At 38.7% G+C, this 19,747-nt stretch overlaps 1 protein-coding gene across 1 annotated transcript; it reads right to left on the minus strand.

Moving 5' to 3' along the window:
- Window positions 1–163: 163 nt before the first annotated feature.
- On the minus strand, window positions 164–7,242 carry cpa4 (carboxypeptidase A4). The gene is made up of 11 exons (XM_067493601.1): window positions 7,083–7,242; window positions 6,236–6,317; window positions 4,820–4,954; window positions 4,635–4,733; window positions 3,869–3,970; window positions 3,476–3,577; window positions 2,756–2,866; window positions 2,432–2,522; window positions 1,693–1,892; window positions 1,281–1,365; window positions 164–443 (listed from the first exon to the last, which is right to left on the minus strand). Exons 1-11 carry the CDS (start codon window positions 7,145–7,147, stop codon window positions 256–258), a joined length of 1,260 nt encoding a protein of 419 aa, XP_067349702.1. The 5' UTR covers window positions 7,148–7,242; the 3' UTR covers window positions 164–255.
- Between the last annotated feature and the right edge of the window lie 12,505 nt (window positions 7,243–19,747).

A 19,747-nucleotide genomic window follows, 5' to 3' on the forward strand; every position in this document is an offset into this window, starting at 1 on the left:
TAATAACAACCAAGGCAAAGTATTTAATATTGTATTTCTCTACATTTATTCAGTCATTTCCCATTAAAATAAAACTCACAGAATCACATACTAGACTTACATACCACAATCCACTCCCACCCAGGCTGACCACAAAAGGAAAAACAAGGTTTGCTGAAACAAGTGGTTGTTTATGATTTTATTGGTCACAAATCATGCTCTGCAAATTAAAAGCAATTTATTTTTAGGTTTAGCCTCCCTACATGGTTGTAGCCATCAATAAGGATGGTCACGGACGTGCTCCATGATGTGTTTCAAAGCGAGCCAGGTCTCAGAGGCAGTGGGGATGATCTGGTTGGCTGGCAGGATGAATCCGTAACGCCCAGTGTCCCTCAGCTCGAAGGCAAAGGAGTATTTGATGCCCACTTTGTAGGACCAGTCAATGCTGCCACCACTGGCTTGATCTGAGGAAAAAGGAAAAGGAGAGGATCGCACTACCTGCAGTGATAGCAGCATCTAACAGTACTAACATTACTTAAACAGATTAGAACTGATGTAAATGCACAGGAATTTATATTTTCTTTGGCCTAGTTACAGAGTCATATTTTATCCCAAATATAAAAAAATAATTATTTTATTCTGTCTGCATTTACATTTGTTTCTGACTTTGGCTTTCTAAACTTTAGAAGTGGTTCAGTTTATCATCATTTACATCAGTCAAAGTAGTCAGTTTTGTTTTACTTTAGTAAAGTTACAAATACAAAGTTATGAAAATATACCTAAAGTTTTAGTTCTCGCTATAATATTAATGGATAATAATTTAAATGTACTTGTATACTACTAAAGTTTAAATACTGTGTATTAATGCACCATATTTTCTAAAAAGGTTCCCTGTATGAAGAGCTTCTACCTTCTAATTAAATCTCTACTACTCCAGCATAAGTTAATGTGATTGACTGAAAAGTACTGTATTAGGGGAATAATAACTCTTATAGACATAGTTCTGTGAGCTTACTGTTATTGACATTGGGGTGAATATTCAGGCATTTAATTAGGTAAAACGTAAAGCATTAAAATCCCATGCAGCACAACCCCTCCCCCCTATTTTACCGTAATTGCAGCAGATAAGAAGAAGAAAGCAGCATAAAATGGACCTAAAGGCAGCGTTTTACTTCCCTGTTCTTCCCAGGTTATTATTTATCATGAATAAAGTTCATGATAAAGTTCATGTTCATCTGTAGTGTTTGTCACGGTTTGTGGAACCTGAGTTATTATGAAGTGTTGTGGGCAAAGTTACTTACAGATGATTTTGCAGATGCTTCCAACCTTGTATGAGGTGCCATAGAGGGAAGTGAGTTTCTGCGCTGCTGCTCTGCCAACAGAGTCCTGTCAGGAACACAGAAACAGACACATTGCTAGAGTTAGGCAAAGAGCACAAACAAGACTGGTGCAGGAGGAAGCATGGTGGAGATAGAAGCTGTTTTCTACTCTGAAATTGCAGTTAAAAAAACAGGAAAGGGGTGAATTAAACAACCCCAACAGCTTTCAAGTGTCTTCGTTTCTTCTGGCAGTGTTACAAATAAGTGTAACTGGCTGAGGTAAGGTTGATGTTTTCAATTATATGTGGTAGTGATGAGTTTCTGATTCATCAGCCTTGAATTTTAAGCTCTAATATGATAACATAATATGAATCCCCAGTAACGCAGCACTTACCAGCTCTGGCTGATGGGGCACGTCGCTGCAGGTGTAGCCATAAGGGTACATGAGCAGCTGGGAGTAGGCGTGGACAGAGATGAAGGACTTAAAGTTGCCGTGTTTCTTGATCAGGTCCACCACGTTCTTTACTTCGATTTCAGAGTGAGCTGAGGGGCCGTGGTAGGAGTCAGAGCAAGGGTTGCTACTGGCCCCAGGGCCTGGAGGGAAGAATTGAAACTAAAACATTACACTGAGAGATAACAAACACTGACAAATGGCAGAAATGTTTAACTTAAGAAGGTCCATGGAGTTTCACAGTACATGCCATACACAGTGTAGGTTGTACACATGTACTGTCCACAGTCAGTGGCCGCTTAATAAGTGACCACGGTTCACATGCTGTGAAATTACCCTCGCCTGCCAAAGTGTGGCAAAGCAAAACAAACATATGCCTAACAATTTAACAGAAAATATTTGAATATTGGATTTTTTAAAAATAAATCTATTGCAGCGTTTGCTTTCTTGCAGCATTAATTTTAATCTTATACGGTACAACAAGTTTAAGCTTGAGACGTAGATTTTATGAGAACAGGAAAGGATCAAATTCTATTCTATTATTATTATAAATGATTTTGGAAATTCATGTCTTTATGTGTCTGAAAATAATGTATTCTGTCCTCTGCTTAGGTACAGAAATAAACTTATACACAGTAAAACAAAGTCAATGAGATGCCTTTAGTGTCTTTTTAATACTGACCGCCAAAGCCAGCATCCCAGTTCCTGTTGGGATCAACTCCACGGCAAATGGAGCCTGAGATCTTGGAACGAGTCTTGCGCCACATACGATCCTACACACCCAACAGCTTTGGTTAGTATCATAATTTCCTCTTGTGTTTAGTCTGTACGTGTTTTTTTATTTTTTATGACCCTAAGCCCTTCGAGATATCATGCGACTAATGTTCCTTCTTGTATATTCATAATTATAATGAATAATTGTTTAATTATATTCATAATTAAACAGAAAAGCTGCAAAGGATTTGAAGCATTTAAAAGATATTTCCATTCAGTGCTGGTGACATACGTTGGTGTGGGTGTAAACATAGCCATCGGGGTTGGCCAGGATCAGCATGTAAATGTCCATGGTGTTCAGAATGGAGGTCAAGGAATCGTCGTTACCATAATCAGTGGCAATCTACACAAGAACACAAGAAATGGCTTTAAAACGAAAACAGTCTTTCATAATAAGTGCCAGCAAATACTGTATATACAGTAGATGAAGTACATTTTTTACAAGAAGGATAAATGCAGCCAGAAAACCAATTTCACACATGCTGTTGAGCCTTGATGAGATGCATTATTATACAGTGGGCACCTCTGGTTTCTTGTCAACTTACTGGTACATATCATTATCGTACAACATTTAATTCTACAACAAAAAATGACTTTCAGTATATTTAATCAACAAGTTTTCTATAGAAATAACTGATGAAGCTCCTTCTCCATTAAATGTCTGTTAAATTATTAACTATGTTACAGTAACATACGGCACAGTAAAGCAACACGTCCTCACATTCGAAAAGCTGAAATCAAGGTATACTGCATATTTTTCGCTTGAGAAACGACTGAAATGATCAATCAGCTGTTAAAATTGTTAGTCTAACAGTTTAATCAACTTTTCACTTTGATCAGACTGTCAAAACACACCTCTAAAGACATTTTACTAAATCCCGATGCTCTCTTAAAGAGTTTACTAGCACAAACGATACATATCAATAGGCCGGATCTTGTTAAAACGCTGTACCTTGTTGGCTGTCCACACTCCCGTAGCCTGAGACACCCATTCTCTAGAGTGGATTCCTGTGTCGATCCAGATAGCAGGACGGTTGATGCCACCAGTGCTGAACTAAATACAAAGCAAATAAAAAGAAAGAAAGAAAATTCATTGTCAGCACAGGACAATGAAAAAAGTAACATTTCATGTGGACTATTCTGCAGATATATGACATTGTTGTGTGCGGCTTTATCTCTCCCCATAAGCTCCATCTGAAGAATTCAAACAGTTAAAGGAAATAAATACCACATAACAGCAGATGGCTTATCATGTAGGTTTACAGCTATATTAGCCTGGTGTATTTCCTTCAATCGTGCACAGACAAACATGTAGTGCCGACTAAATGAGGTATTCTTCTCCTACCTTGAGCACATACATGGGCCTGTTCTCATAGGACGTCCCAATTTTCTCTTTGGTGACCAGATTAGGGTGCTGAGCCACCAGGGTGTCCATGAAGCTGTAGATCTGTATGGGAGAGAGACATGTATTCCAGGGCAGACCAACTGCACTAAATTTAACCAACTTGTATCTGAAAAAGGATCATTTATTTTTGCAGCTTCTGTTAAAATGAATTTGTCATAAAATACACTTTCAAACATGAATACTTCCATTTGCTCTGTGGTCCCTGTTACAGTCGGCGATCTTCATTGGCATTAATGAGCCCCCCCTTTTTTTATATCTACGTTTTTTTATCTACTGTATATTTAAGCAGCAACTGCAATATTAAAAGATGCCTTACCTTTGTTAGAATTGATACTGAAGAATGACACAGTTTGAAGCTGCAGTAACTCATCTGTGCTTCAAATTTGACGCTGCTTTATTTGTGCCCTGTTTGCTGAATGTTCATAATAAAATGTCCTTGTGACTGGTGAACTTTTGCAGATGGCAAATATTTTTCTGCTAGACTGAACAAAGTTTTTTTTTCCCTTTACCTTAACCCGAACCGAACTTTATCTCCAATCATTTATCTGTGCTAACAAACCATAACCTAACCTGAGCCCTAACGACACCTGTGAATAGGGTGTGCTACAGGAAACACAATTCTAAGGAAACACTATTAAAGAAAAAACCAAGACCACCTGCAGGAGTTTGGTCCTGACATGTCTTTTCCTCTGTCAAAGTAACCTACTGTCTCCAGAGTGTGGTAGGCTCCAAAGTTGAAGCTCTTGGTGCTGCGCTCCTTCATTTGGTTCTCCTTCATCTCAGCTTTCTCCTTCTCGAGAAGCTCCTGAATGTGGCAAGCGAGATATACAACAATTCCGCTTTTCATTTTCAAAATCAGGACACTGATCAGATTATGAGGTGAATCCAAACCTGAAGGTTGTCTATTATGACAGTGAAGGGAATGTTGTGGGAAGTAAGGTACATCTTCACAGCGCTCAAACTGGGGCGAGGCACTCGAATGTCAACAGGAAGCTCAGTGGAGACCGGGTGGAGCCAGAAGTCCAGCTGGGATCAGAAGAGAAGTCTAATGAACTAACAATGGAGAATTGTCTTTTCTTTTCCAAATAAATAATTTGTCAGAATCCTGATAGATCCTGTAAGCATGAACACCCCTGGTTGTAGGACCCCTCCACTGGCTCCCAGTTATCCTCAGAAGCAATCTAAAATGGATACTGATAACTTTTAAATGACCGTATATATTACAGACCTGTTAACTACATTTGTATCCATATATATGTTTATTTATTATTCCTCCTCTCCTCTCACCCCGCAATTGTCACCACTGTATGCACTTAACTCTGTGCGTTCTCTCCCGTAGTTGTCTTTGTCCTTCTCTGTGCCCCTCTCTCTGTCCCTTTCTGCAGGTGTCCCCGGCTTTGAAGCTGTGTGTCTTCCAGCGTGCAGCTACTGGTCCTACCAACTTGCCCGATGTTTTGTTGTTGCTTTTGTTGCTCTTTTCTTTTCTCTCTTCACTTTCCACTCACCCCAACCGGTCGAGGCAGATGGCTGCCCACCCTGAGCCTGGTTCTGCTGGAGGTTTCTTCCGTTAAAGGGAGTTTTTCCTCTACACTGTTGCCTATGGCTTGTTCAAGGGGGAACTGTTGGGTTCTCTCTATACATCTTTATAGTCTTGACTTTATTCTGTAAAATGCCCTGAGATGACTTTGTTGTGAATTGGCGCTATATAAATAAAGTTGAATTGAATTGAATTGTATTTGTGTAAATACTAACACTACTGTCTAATCACAGTAATGATTGCAGATTTCTTGTGATTTCCTAAAACATATTCCAGTGTGTTTGCTATCAGTATCTGTGCAAGTGCTTAAACATCCTATCAAATCTTTGATTCTTCAAACCCCACGTTGACATTTTTACAGTTGTTTGAGCCAAAGCCAAGGCTGAAATCATCAGTTCAGCAGACACTAACATTTTTATACAACTGGGCTTTGCCGTAAATGTAAAATTTTATTCGTTTGCTTCTAAAGTAGAAGCAACGAAACAAAACATTTAATAAATAGAACAAAATCAGAGTAAAGGTTAATATCTGGATATTTTGTTCTGCTTCTAAGGGTGAAGCACAAAACAACGTGCAGGCCTCTGAGAGTGTCTGAGTTTCTGAGATGGAGGTGACTCTGTTAACCTTCATCCCACATCAACTCTCAAGTGGAATCTTTCAAGTTGAACCCGGCTGGCATTTTGTACTCGTCGGAAGTTGATGAGAAACTGTTTAGCGCGAGCAGCTGAGAAAACTCGAACACACGTAGGTGTGAGTGTTTGTGTACATACCTCCCACTCCTGTTTGGCCTCCAGAGTCTGCAGGAGCTGGATGTGTTCCTCAGATTGTACATTGACTCTGACGACCTGATCCCTGGAAGAAAACCATTTCATTGTCTGCATATTATTTTTTATATTTCAGATTTTTGGTTGATGCAGTTATTTGTGACAGTCTACGTCGAGTTCAGCCGCAGAGAGAGATGTAGCTCATTGTTTAACAGTATAACAGGCAATTAACAGTACAAAACAGCAAGTGCCCAGACCCATGAATCATACTCCGGTGTCTTTAATAAGACTGCAATTATGATTTAATATTCATCTAAACATACATCCCACTCATGTTCCTACCCCCTGAATAACTTTTCCAACTTGACATGCTGAACAAAAGCCGCTCGAGGCAGAAAAACCCACCTCATCAAGTCTCGTAACGGATTATTTAATAACTAAGTCTGCATCTTCTCTTTCTAAATTAAACGACAAACTAGTTAATGGGTTCTCAATGTCCTTGCTTGAAATCTTAACGCCCAAGTGAGGTTTAGTCTGGTGCAACAGTTTTTCCATCTGTGAGAAAATGTCACACATAATTCCAGAAACGCTCCGGTAACTCCATTTTTCACCACAGTCAGAAAGTTCACAACTGCCATCAAGCAAATTTTGTTAGAGGAGCTTTCTTTATTATATTAATAACACACACTGCAGTACAGAAGTTACTGAGCTGAGTAAGAACAGAAAGAAGAGGTTGACTGGCTTTAAATGTCACTGCCATCACAACCACGCCAGTCACCACAAACCCTAAATCAGGAATTTCAATGTTAAAGCTCATATAACCGTTATTTTTCCTTCTTGCATATAAACTCACCCAACAAAAACCCTCTCAGCTTTGGCCGCAGCCACAAGCAGCAACAGCAACCAGATGCCCTTCATCTCGCCTGTTTGTCCTGACTATTCAAGTGTGTGAGGCATCAGTTTTTTCCAGACTCTTAACACCATCGGGTGACAGGTGGACGCTTCCCATGCAGCACGAGTCACATCCCTTTACTGATAATGACACTGGCTCTCCTGCTCGGAAAAATAAAAAGTTATTTTGGGTGACGAACATGCTGATTAAGCTTTGTTTAATCTGCCTTAGAGCTCAGCTGCAGATAGCTGTTGCCTTCCCATATACTTTACATATGGGTGTAATTGTAAATGTAAATTGACCTCTAAAAATAATTTCATATTAGAGTTTAAGAGTTCAAGTGGTTGAGCTTCTTAATTTGCTACAGTGATGCACAGAGGCTCACTGTAAGGTGTGATTACAAGTGGAACAGTGCACACTTGAAACCAGAGAGGGCAGCAGAACACAGCGATTTACCCGGTCGAGTGGCTTTCCAAACAGCTGGCAGTACCTCTTTACTTCACAACTTCACAAAATGCGACACGCTTTTCTGAACAGCATGCAATTATGAAAGCCACCAACAGGAATAAGCAATATTTAAAACTGAAAAAACAGTTAGCAGGCATGTGTAACTTTGAGATAAACAATTTAGCATGTGGACACCAGTCTTCACAAGAGGACTTCCCTGTTTCAACATGACAATATGCACAAAACCAGGTCAACACAGAAACGTGTTTTTATCAGTGTGGTGTGAAAGAATGCGACTGTCCTGCACAGAACCCTGATCTTAATTCAATCCAACACTTTTGAGATGAACTGACACTGACTACTGAGTCTTGTCACCTTGCCGATGCTTTTTTGGGTGAATTACAGCAAATGCCTGCAGCCAAGTTTAACATCTTGACGAAAGGCTGAAAGACCAAAAGATTGGAGGTGCTTATGTCGGTGCTTTAATACTCATGGTTTTGGAATGACAAGTTCATTTTGTGATTCTCTAGTGTCTGTTGGCAAAGTAACCAGTAGATGGCAGTGTGCTACTAGACCTCAATTAATAAGGTATCCTACAGTAATCATACACCCAATTTACTGCTAGAGTGAGTGACATCACATTAGAGAGGCTGGAATTACCCAGCTTAATAAATTATTGATCACCCAGTGAGTTTTGCTTTATTCTGGTCTGGAGCAGAGTCATGATTAGAGCTGCTGTGTATGAGCAGTGTATGACTAGACATGAAATTACGACCTATTCATTTGGGAAACTGTGTTTATAATTGATTATTAGTTTGAGTCACTTACTCAAGTCAAGTACAACCACGGATTCTTAAATAATTGTTTTTTTTTCGTTTGTTTCATATGGTTGTAAATAGAAAATCTTTGGTTTTTGAAAACAACCAGTTCACCCAGTATATGCTTCTTATCACAGACTTGTATAAAGTGATAAAGAGAGTATACTATGCTTGAGCATATAGTCGTCCGTATACAGGATTCACAGGTGCTAAATGTGCAATAACGTCTGCTGCCAATCTCTGGAAGGTTATGAATAAACCCCATTTCGTGAACAGTTGGGTTGCTGGGTAAAATGTGAATAAAAATAAGTAATGATTTACAAATCATTTGAAACCTATTTCTCATTTAGATCAGAGACAACACGAGAAACTGAGCCATGTCCTTCCTGCTAAAAAGAATGGAACCATCTGACAAAGTTCAAAAGCCAGCATCTGTGATATCGTGCGGGTGCATTAAAGTGCACATCTGTGAGGATTCCATTAATGTTGAATGACAGGGTGTGTGCAGGCTTTGGAGAAAGATATGCCGGCATCCAGAGAAAGTCTTTCTTACAGAGAAGGTCTTCCTCATTTCAGCCCTATAGGGTTAAACCACATTTGGCCGGTATCACAACAGCATGGCTCAGTAGTAAAAGAGTCCAGCTGGTAAATATCTGGTGCATTATCAAGTAAGAAAATAAAAAAAAAAATTGCAGCAATGGAGACCCTAAACTGTTGAACAGCAGAAATCCTATATCAAGCAAGAATAGGAGGGAAAAAAATGTTGAAACAATGAAATCAAAATTAGGTTTGCAAATGTTGTTTTCTCTTATTATTTACATTTTCCACAGCATCGCAGCCTCTCTGCAAATAGAGTTTGCAATTCTTGTAATGAATAAAACATGTTGCAAACAGGTGGCTATTGTAAAACTTCCTAGTACTTGGTGTTGTAATGAAAGGCATCTGTAATAAAGGCCCAATCTGCAGTCTTAGCCCCAGCTTCCCCCCTGCTGTGCAAACACAATCATATTTTGTTGCTGTTATCAAAGTTGGGGATTTTGCTTTAAGTTATTCATCCAGATATCCGCTGGCTGGTTTCAGTGCTTCCATCAGCTGGTGTGACACCACGCCAAACCCTCCCTCAACTGCTTAGAATTAATAAAAAGAGGTTTTAACATGTCACTTCCCTTCCTTTTCACTCTCAAACAAACCCGCAAGACAAAGTGGTAAGGGGTGGGTGGGAGGCTACCGGGGACGTGGGAGCTGAGCTGGGGCTTTCCATCTTTCTCAGTGTGGAAATTATTTATTGCTATTCCTGCTGTGTATTTGTAAAAGTTTAATGTCCCCCATGAAAAGGAGCTCTGCATGCAAATGTGGGCAAAGTTTGTGTTTTCCCCTCTTTTCTCTCCTGTTATTTACCTCTAAAAGCTATATGAACAAAGCACCTCCGACTAGCTTGTTCCACATGACTTCCTCTGCAACACTATAAATAGATCCATTTACATTGCATTTCATGGCTGAGCTGTCTCTCAATATTTCAGAAGCCCACCAGTAAATTGATCTTTAATCATTTATTGCTCACTTGTTCATCTTTTTTTTTTTAACATACAGTACAGAAGCACGGTGACCATTACAGAACATTTGCCAAATTAAAGTCAGCATACTATATATTTTCTGTCAAAAAAATCTGCAGTATGAAAGAGGAATGATGATTCTGCCTCCATTTCATGTCTGTGTTTGTAGTCTGTGTCACCTGAGCACATGTCACTCATGCGATTTCTGTCCAGGCTGATGGGTCATAATGCAGTCAAGGAAAAGTCAGTCATCTACCCGATGCCCACCTTTCCTCATCTTCCTAATCTAAAACCGAAAGGGTGAGTGTAAAAATCTGTTTTAATATGCATCATGAAAAGGGGCTGAACTTTCGGATCTGTTTAGCCCATGTACGTTGTCCCTGTTTGCTGTATGAAAACGAAATATTGAATATTAGATTTATTCTGGGGTTTTATATATCATACAGGGCTGCTGACCTGAATTCACTCTTTCTTAACTAACCAGACATAAACCTCAGATAGGCTGACAGCAGTACTAACATCAGTTTAACATCACAAATCATTTGATTGGTGCTTTAAGACCATCTTTGTTGAATGTAGGACACATAGGTGCAGAAGAACTCAACATCCAGCTTTGATAAAACTCAGTTTTCATTTAGACTCATCCCTCTAATTATCCAACTCATGCAAACCAACATTCAAACAGGCTTTTTAATTTTTTTTGATCCTTTAAATGTTTGTAGCTGTATCTGTCTGTTTATTGGTGCTGAACGGGCGGCGAACAGTTGGTTTTTATATTGATTGGTGGGGCTTCAAAGTAAAGGTTACTGAATACAAGTTTTCCTTCTGCTTTAAAAGTATCTAAACATGGAGAGTTGTATTCAATTATAGCAGTGAAAAAGCATTTGCAATGCTCCACAAAGCGATCAGTTTCTGTCAGCGTCAGCAAGCCTCTGCGGACTCCATCCAAACATCTTTTTTTTTTTTTTTTTTTGCCTTGTTGACAGTATTTACCATTCACATTGACCTTGTTAAAAATATGCACTCATGCATTTATGCTTATCTGTATTATGATTGTATAAGCTCTGAAACAGAGCCATATCTTGAGAAAATCCTCCATGGCACTGTCACATTTACATTCTCTACTTTTGCCAGTTGAGTCTTGATGGAGTCGTTCATCTGTGCACACAGATGCAGAGACTGGACAGGCTCTGCTGGCTTGTTTCTCAACATAAGAGGACGAGAAGTGAATGCTAACTCTCCCAAGGCACATATTTTAATGCTGAAAATCAGCGTTTTTTTTTCTCTTTAATGTTGTTACCTCTACTTACTCCAGATGACATGTCTCCCTGAAGACTAACTCATTACCTCTCCTCCCCTGTCAACCATCCGAGCTAACAGTTGCTGACAAACTGTCCTTTGGGCTGTTTAAACCTGTCAAGAATCCAGCACACATCAAGCTTGCTGTTGAAAAAACATCCACGCTGCTCCACAGCAACCCATACGATGCATCCAGCATCAGAACCTTTTAAAGCCTTTCTCTCATAGTTTTCATCGTAACGCAGATCTTTCAGTCTTCCCTGGATGATAAAATGCAATGATGCAGAAACAGAATGAAGTATTTTAAGATTAGCTGATTATGTAATAGACTGAGACCGTAACAGCCCAGGAAGGCCTCAGCTTGTGTAAAAATAGAAAGGAAGGCACAAAACGATGTGGCTATATTTAGCAACACCCCCATCCACTTCTAAGAATAGCACCAAAGATGTTTCACATTCATCCTAAGACTATGCCTTGTACTTTCCAGGACAATTCTATCCTTGCACTTTCTGAGTTAAGTGGACAGACGCTGCCTTCTGCAGTGTTGCTGTATGTTTGTGTGAGCTCGCTGCAGGGTTTTTGAGGTGTGTGTCATCAAATTTTTACACACTATTCCTTATTTCATTACTCATCACCACCCATTTCAGCATGGCGGCATCGTGCAGCTGAACGAGCTTGTAAGAGGGAGCAAGGGAAATAAAAATTGTTAGAAACAGCAGCCCAGAGACTCAAGTAGCTGGCCGCATCGGTTAGAGTGATATTGGATTCATGCTGAGCTTGTTCAAGTCTGCCTTATTGCTTTAGAGTCTGCTCAGAGCTCAATGCAGGTAATTCCTGCAGTGAGAGAAGCAAGGACGTGTGGCACTGGTGCATATTAATGCAGAAGCATGATCTAATGGAATAGCAGGTCCAAATTGCCCCACCTCATTATTTTCATTAGTCATTATACCGTTATTACACCATAATCTTCTTGATAAAGTGTTGACACAAAATGTCATACATTAGTAAAGAAAAACTAAAAACATAAGTTCAAGTCCACATTGGCGTGTTAAAACACAAACAAGGTTTTCAAAATAAGTCCAAGAAAGAGTAGTGCAATTCTTTGGTAAATTACAGTTGTCCAGTCCACAATATTGCAGTATTTGGACTTTGAACCATTCACACCCTGATCTATGTGACACTAATGACCCCTTGGTGCGTTCCAGAGTGTTCCTGGATGGTAAAAAACAAAAAATGGAACCAGACTCTATTTTTACACACGATGATGGGTAACTTTGCAGGAGCCCTCCATTTGGCCACTTGGGGAAAAAATCAATCAAAATTTTGGTTTGACATATTGAAAATTTAGAAAATTCCCAAGTACTGAAAAGTATCAGGTGTGCAAAATGCTAACAGCAGCTCTTTATGATTAGCACCTCTTTTAGATCAACTATTGGTCTCTGATAACACCTAAAGGAAATATCTGACTCTTAAGCTGCTAAATGTTGCACTATGTTCACCAGGTAGTTGGTATTTTCTTCGGTGTGCTTGCTGAAATACAGTCAGCTCTAAAGAGTTCAATGGCTAAAAACGGCTGGAAACTGGGTTAACGAGAGCAACAACTGGGGGAACCCCAACCAGAAAAAAAGAGTCACAATTTCAAAGTCCCACTTATGATATGATTGCTTAGATGAATAACGTCTGGAGGATTCTGAAGTTGGCATGAACCAATGTTTGAAAAAGAATTAGGCTGGTGTGGGGAGTCAGTTATTAGTGGATTTGTAGGAGAGGTGCTGAGCGAAGGCGATTGGAAAAAGGATCCTTCTCTGCGTTGATTTGGGAACTGTGAACTTTTCAAAAGATTACTCAATCCTCCTCCGATGAAAGACTTTGTATGACTATGCTGTAAATCTATGTTTCTGTCACATAAATGATCTGGGCTGTAAAGTTAAGAACACAGCCGATCTGATTGTGGGTTTAGTCTAAGTTCAAAGGTAGTCATGCAGACGAACTAAGAAGACATTTAGCAGTTTTAAATGTGTTTCACAGTAAGTAGAGGTTGCTACAAAAAGTGGAAACCAACTAGAAACTCGTGGACGCACACATAGGTTCTACTAGTGTTAAAGTAGTCTTTGGGGGTTCATCAGTATGAGAAGCTCCTTTCACACACAGTCATTTGACCCACTGTCATTTCAAAAATAATAATTACGGCTGCTTTAGAGACATAACTTCAGTAGTTAATCGATATTGTTGCTGTTTCATTTTCTGTCATTTAACTTATTGTTTTAGGTCTACTCGCTTTTATGTAATTTATTTTTTTCGTATTTTATGTTTATCATACACAAAACATTGTGGTTATTTATGATATATTTGACTTTAGGGTGAAATTTATGGAAAGTGTAAAAAGTGGTACAGTGAGATTATATAATAAAAGTAGGGCATTTAATTAGAAGCATGCAATGGTAATTTCTTCATCTCATGACTCATGAATCACGTTATTCACCTTGTTAGAAAACAGCATGTTATGCAATAAGTACTGACATATTGAACAGCCGGACATGTGCATTCATAAGTTTAGAGAAGGTCAAATTAAGTTCACCTGCAAAGGTTATAGTGCATTTGAGGTACATACTGAAATTTTACCCGAAAGTCGAATATAATATATAATATAACTTTTTGTGAGTAATGTATATTCTCTCTGCAATTTGTTTTTCTACCATAGTTTGGGGTTTAAGCACGTGAATCCTACAGAACCAATGAATGTTTGTATTATACTGGAGCTTCAAACGGGAAGCAACCATAATAATATAACAACTCAACAAGAAGTTTAAAGTATATGTAATATAATATGTAGATAAACATACAGAGCTGGAAACAATGAGCGCTCATTAAAAATTGCGAACAGAACTGGAACGAGCAAGAGAAATTTCTACCGGCTGTAATTAGCACACTGTCACTTGTTAGACAGCAGCCCACGCTCTTAGCACATCACTTCCCAACAGCGTCCACCATTTTTTCGTTGTTAGTCTGAAGATCAGAAGGGAAACAATTCATATTCACCAAGGCAGGTGGTCACTAACCATTGGATACTTTTAACTGATCTGCCCTGGGATGTTGGGGTGAAAGCCTCTAACAACTGTGCCAGATAGTAAAGCAAAAGCAAAAAAAAATAAAAAAAAAACACAACTGGAATAAATACAATTAAAGGTCGAATTTCCTGCATCATGGAACAGACCACATCATAATTTTCTGTTATTTCTGTGCTAGAAAAAACATGCACATTTATTGTCTCTCTTGATGCATGGTACTACATAAAAATATATAATGTAAAAAGTAAAAAGATGGACTTAAGATGCAAAAGAAACACCTCAGTATTTGTCCACCAGCATCTTACTGCGGCTGTTATGTGAAAACTTTATAAACCCAAACCCCCTTTAAAACCCTTCAGATAAACAGGAGTCCAAATATAGGCTTGTTTTTATTAGTTATCGAAAGGCTGAGAGTTTCACCAACATTTAAGACAAACTTTAAAACTCCAATGCTCTTTACAGGAGCCAGAGATGATATAATGATGTTTCAGTTGTAGTAGCAGCACTGTTTGGTGTGTGTTCACTCTAAAATCAACTACTAGTAACTAGTAAGGGGCACTATGAAAATATGAAGTTTCAGAATTTGTACAGGTTTGGTGTTATATTCCAATTATTAAATGGACACTTACAAAGTGCTTTTCTACCTACTGGCACTCAAAGTGCTTTACACTGCTTCTCATTCACCCATTCGCACTCACAATCACACACACACTCACTGGGAGCAGCTAAGTTGGTTCAGTGGCACTTCGCCATGTGACCGGGGGAGCCGGGGACTGAACCAGCGACTGCGAGATTGGTAGACAACCGCTCTACCTTTTTGCACCACAGTCGCTGAAAACAGATGCATCCAAACAATCCTGATGAACTTGTGAGCCTTCAGAATCAGTAACAAGGTCTGTCACAGTAGCACAGTTGGATCGTCTGCAGTGAGCCAACTTCTGTTCGTGAAGTTTGCATTGTAGCTTTTGGGCTTTGAAGAAGTATTTCTGTTTAGCAGCCTCAAGCGAACGATAAAGTGACTGACACCTAACTGGTGATGCGACATGAATTGTGAATTGTACACGTTCACAAAGTCGACCTAAATGCACAATTCAAAGAGCCTATTTTATACTTTTTATGTATTTTTTGTTGTAACTTCCACTAACTGTTGTGTGAAGGGTGTCCACGTCATCTATGTCAATTCCATCACGAGATTTTCCCAAGGCTTGAAAACGACTCCTACAAACTTTCTCTGGAGACTCCCAAAACGTTCCAGACAGTTCTACATACAAACATCATTACTCCATAAATAAACCATGTTTTGAGTCTCTGTGCCCGCAAAGTACACAGCTTCCCCCATCCACTCTCTTATTACATCCATGGTTCAGAGCTCTGCTCGGCCAATCAGCAGGCTTCGGCGAGCTGAGTAGTGGACTCAGGTGAGCAGGTCCTTAAAGAGACAAGAGCTAAAACAAGCCTATTCAAACAAACGTCAGGAAGACATACTGCAGTGACTCACTTTTGAAGATTTTCTGGGGCAGTTTTTTTCTCAACAGGGTAGAGACATGTACTGAACATTTTAAATAGTGAAGTGGCATAAGGCGTACTGATTTATTAGGAGTTATTGGAACGGGACAGCCTCTCACCTCGTTATAACGTATTACAACTTGAAATGAACACTTTTAAAGGTGTAATGGTGTGAAGCACATCTATTCCAGTGTGCTGGCTGTGTTTGAGGAGATTTTATTGGCATCATTACCCATGACAGGTGCCTATCACCATGGAGAGCCAGCTCCACTAAGAGAAAATGTTTGTGTGTTTTACAGCATCCCACCCTACAAATGGAAGATTGAAGATGTATTAATCAACATAATCAATAGCTGGATACGTTTTTATGTGAGGTACTGATTAACTCCCTGTGGACCTTACGCACAGAAAGAGGAACAGATGTTTAAGATGAATATTTATTTAAAAATTTGAACTCTTACAGAAATAGTCATTTTAAATCAATCTTTAGTGGCTTCCATATTTTTAGAACAGTAAAACCTGTGCTGTCTTATAACATCACTAACCTCAAGTATTCAACTGATGTTAAACCATAACTATTACTGTATGTATCAATGAACAAATCAATTTTGATTGGTCTTTTAGGGTAAGTAGGAGCATCATGCAAAAATTACAAACCATTTTTTGAGATCCAAAAAAGGGGGTGATAAACTAATGCATATGGAAGATGATTAGTTTCAGTTTATGATTATTTCTTATCTGGGGTTGTTTTAAACATAACCATATGTGGCTATAGAACATTATTTCCAGCTGAACAATTCTGTCTCTTTTGCTGAGAGCAAGACAGCCCAGTTTTTGTCCTGTCTATATCATTCTCCCTCCTATTCACATCACTTCAAACTACTGAGAAGAGAACAATGCTGAGATGAATCTGAAAGGAGTGGTTGTGCATTAATGTAAAAAAATTTATAAATAAATAAAATAAAACAAATTCAGAGAACATGAATTATTAAAAAACAAAAACAAAAAACAAACAAACACCCGAAGGCATTGCACAATTCCAAGATTGATCAGTGAGATTTTTAAGGCAAAAAAGTTTTCTAAAATAACACACAAACATGTCATAGTACCATTTTTTTTAAAACCAACTGGTGCATCTCTCTTAGAAAAGATCTACCCATGCAAATGTAATGCATGCTACAAAAAAAACACCAGGATCAAACAGGATATTCATCACGAGCATTCAATTAAATCACTTTGTAATATTATAAGTAAACAACTGTTATGTTATATGTGTGAAGCTTACATATGGCCCGGCATGCTGACGTGGTACCGCCCTGGCAGAGGGACATGGATGAAACAAAGAGCAGTGGGAGGCCACTGGTAGCGCAGGTTTATATCACCTTAATAAATGCTTTTATAGTTTCTCCTACACTAACACACCCTCAGAGGAACAGTGATTTCACAAAAGCCCATTTGGTTTCTTTACAAACAGCTTTTTTAAATTTTCTGTTATATTTACAAAGTAGCAGGATGATAAATTTAAAATTACTAGCAACTGTTTTGTTTTTGACTGTGCTAAGGTCTTAGATCCGAACAGCAATGTTTCCAATCTTAGCATGAAGCCACGGAGAGATTGCTGTTCGTTGAACGTGCTTTTCTTTCAGTGAACAGTGAAGTGTGAGGGCTGTTCATGTGCAAGGTGAACATGAGCGACAAAAGGCTTTATTCACTCAATGTGCATTTGTACACTCTAGAAACAGATGTCCGCTCTCTGTCATCGTACCAAACCAACCTTCACTGGATGTGTGTGTGTGTGTGTGTGTGTGGGGGGGGGGGGTTGGGGGCTGCAAAATCTGATTTATAAATAGATAAATATTTATTATTAGGTACAAATAAAGTGGTTTCATATATTTGGTTATGGTAGAATTTTGCAGCAGCTGTAACCGTGCAAATTCTACCTGCAAACGGATGGATTTTTACCTTTCCCCAACTGTTATTTGGAGTAAACAATGGTAGATAAGTTACATATTTGACATTTCTGAAGATTAAAGAGAAACACACTATCAGGCTATTAATTTACAGTTCATTATTTCCAAAAAGGTTTTTAAATTTTAGTTTGAAACCTTTTAAGTTATTTTCCAAATGTGCCACCCTATTTTGTGAAGGTGCCCCAGTCTGTCAGAAATGTATAGACCCACTATTAGGACTATACAGAGGAAAGGTCAGTTGTGTTTTGGAAGCACTAGGAGGACTTCATAAATTCATAAATTGTAAAATAAACATTTGTGCTATCTGAATGTGTATTAAATATGAATATAAAAATCTATCTCTCTTTTTTTCAATTCAAAATGAGGTGATGCAAACTTTTACACCCAATTCCCCTTTTACAAGACGGTTGTTTACGAACAAGTCTTCTGGAAAGGACAGCCAGAGACGGCCTTTTAAAGATTAGTCATGGAGCTAATTTCAGCTTAAATACCAAGCTACAGCTGGTAGCTAGCAACAGTTGTCATTTAAGCCAGCAAAATTGATGCTTGTGAGGTAGAAATGAGAAGCCTGATTTGTGTCTTCTTTAGTCTGAAATTACATTCTGATTACTAAAAACAAAAATGCAAAATGTATAATGTATGTATTTGCCATACAAGAAATGAAAGGCTGACAGGCTTAGCAACAGTAGCTAATTGATTAAATAGTGTATAGTTTTTGGAAGTGTTTTAGGTGGAACCTGATCCAGAAGTCCAGGAAGCCTTTGTTTAAATGACTTAATATACACATTTTCCCGTTTCTGAACAACTTCACTTAGTTTAAAATAAGGTGGGTCTTGTTTAGGAGGATTGCCTATCACTACAGTGTGCATATTCCGATGAACACCCAAAGCCAGATGCAGATTAAATAATGTTGGGATTTTTGCTCATTGGATGTCCTCTAGTTTTTACATTCTAGGAACAACTTGATTTAAATATGCAAACTAAGGCCGTGGTAGAAAAAGTCAAAGGACATAACTTTATTTCTAAAATCACTGTTTCTCTGAGAGAAGGCAAGACGCCCTTAATTTTCACTCCATCCCTGTTGCCTCATAGCCTTGTTATGTAAGTGTGCTGCATGTTTCATATACAAATACATTTACTGGACGCGTACAGTGTATATGAGAGTGTGGGTGTGACATGAAGCTGACATCCTGTCATGACAAATAAATGAAAGGCCCTGCCTTGTGTTTCGTGAGGAGAGTCACAGAGTCCTGGCAGTTTGCTTTAAGTCAGCTCTTCAAAAAACATAGATAAATAAGCAACATACAGAATATATATTTACATGTACATATAAAAAGACTGTTCCTGCTTTATCTGGTCTGATCTGGACCAGTCTGGTGTTGCCCCAGTCCGATACCAGACTTGAGACAAGTGCTACATTGTGCAATTCCAACATCCCGACTGTTACACAGGGTCCGCGCAGTAAGAAAAAAATAACAAAGGATAAAAAAATCTATCACACCCCCCCCCACACTGAGGGACCCTATTCAGTCAAACTGAATAACCACCTTTCCTGGGATGAGTCTTCAGCCAACAATGAGGTGCTACGCTTAACAATATGTCAAATTTGGCAGAAAAATGTTGCTACGGCGTGCTTGAGCTCTACTTTGAAATATCCTGCACATGATACATTGTCTATTTTCTTACCATTCAATTATAAAAAAATACAGGCCTGTCATTCATGATTTAAATATGAATAACTTATATATAAACATGAATAAGGCCTGTTAGTCATGATTTAAATATGATTACAGGCCTCGGTATAAAATGTACTACCTATATTAGCAGTAAAGAAGCAGCAATACTCACAAAGTATATTGACCAATACACAAAAAGGCAAATATTTGTACAGTGTATAAATGTCTAAGAAAATGTTTTACATGCACTTTGTATGTAGACATTTTAATTAGGCATCATCAACCAAAA

The sequence above is a fragment of the Channa argus genome, chromosome 23 (genome assembly GCF_033026475.1).
Source record: "Channa argus isolate prfri chromosome 23, Channa argus male v1.0, whole genome shotgun sequence".
In the NCBI taxonomy this organism is placed as follows: Eukaryota; Metazoa; Chordata; class Actinopteri; order Anabantiformes; family Channidae; genus Channa; species Channa argus.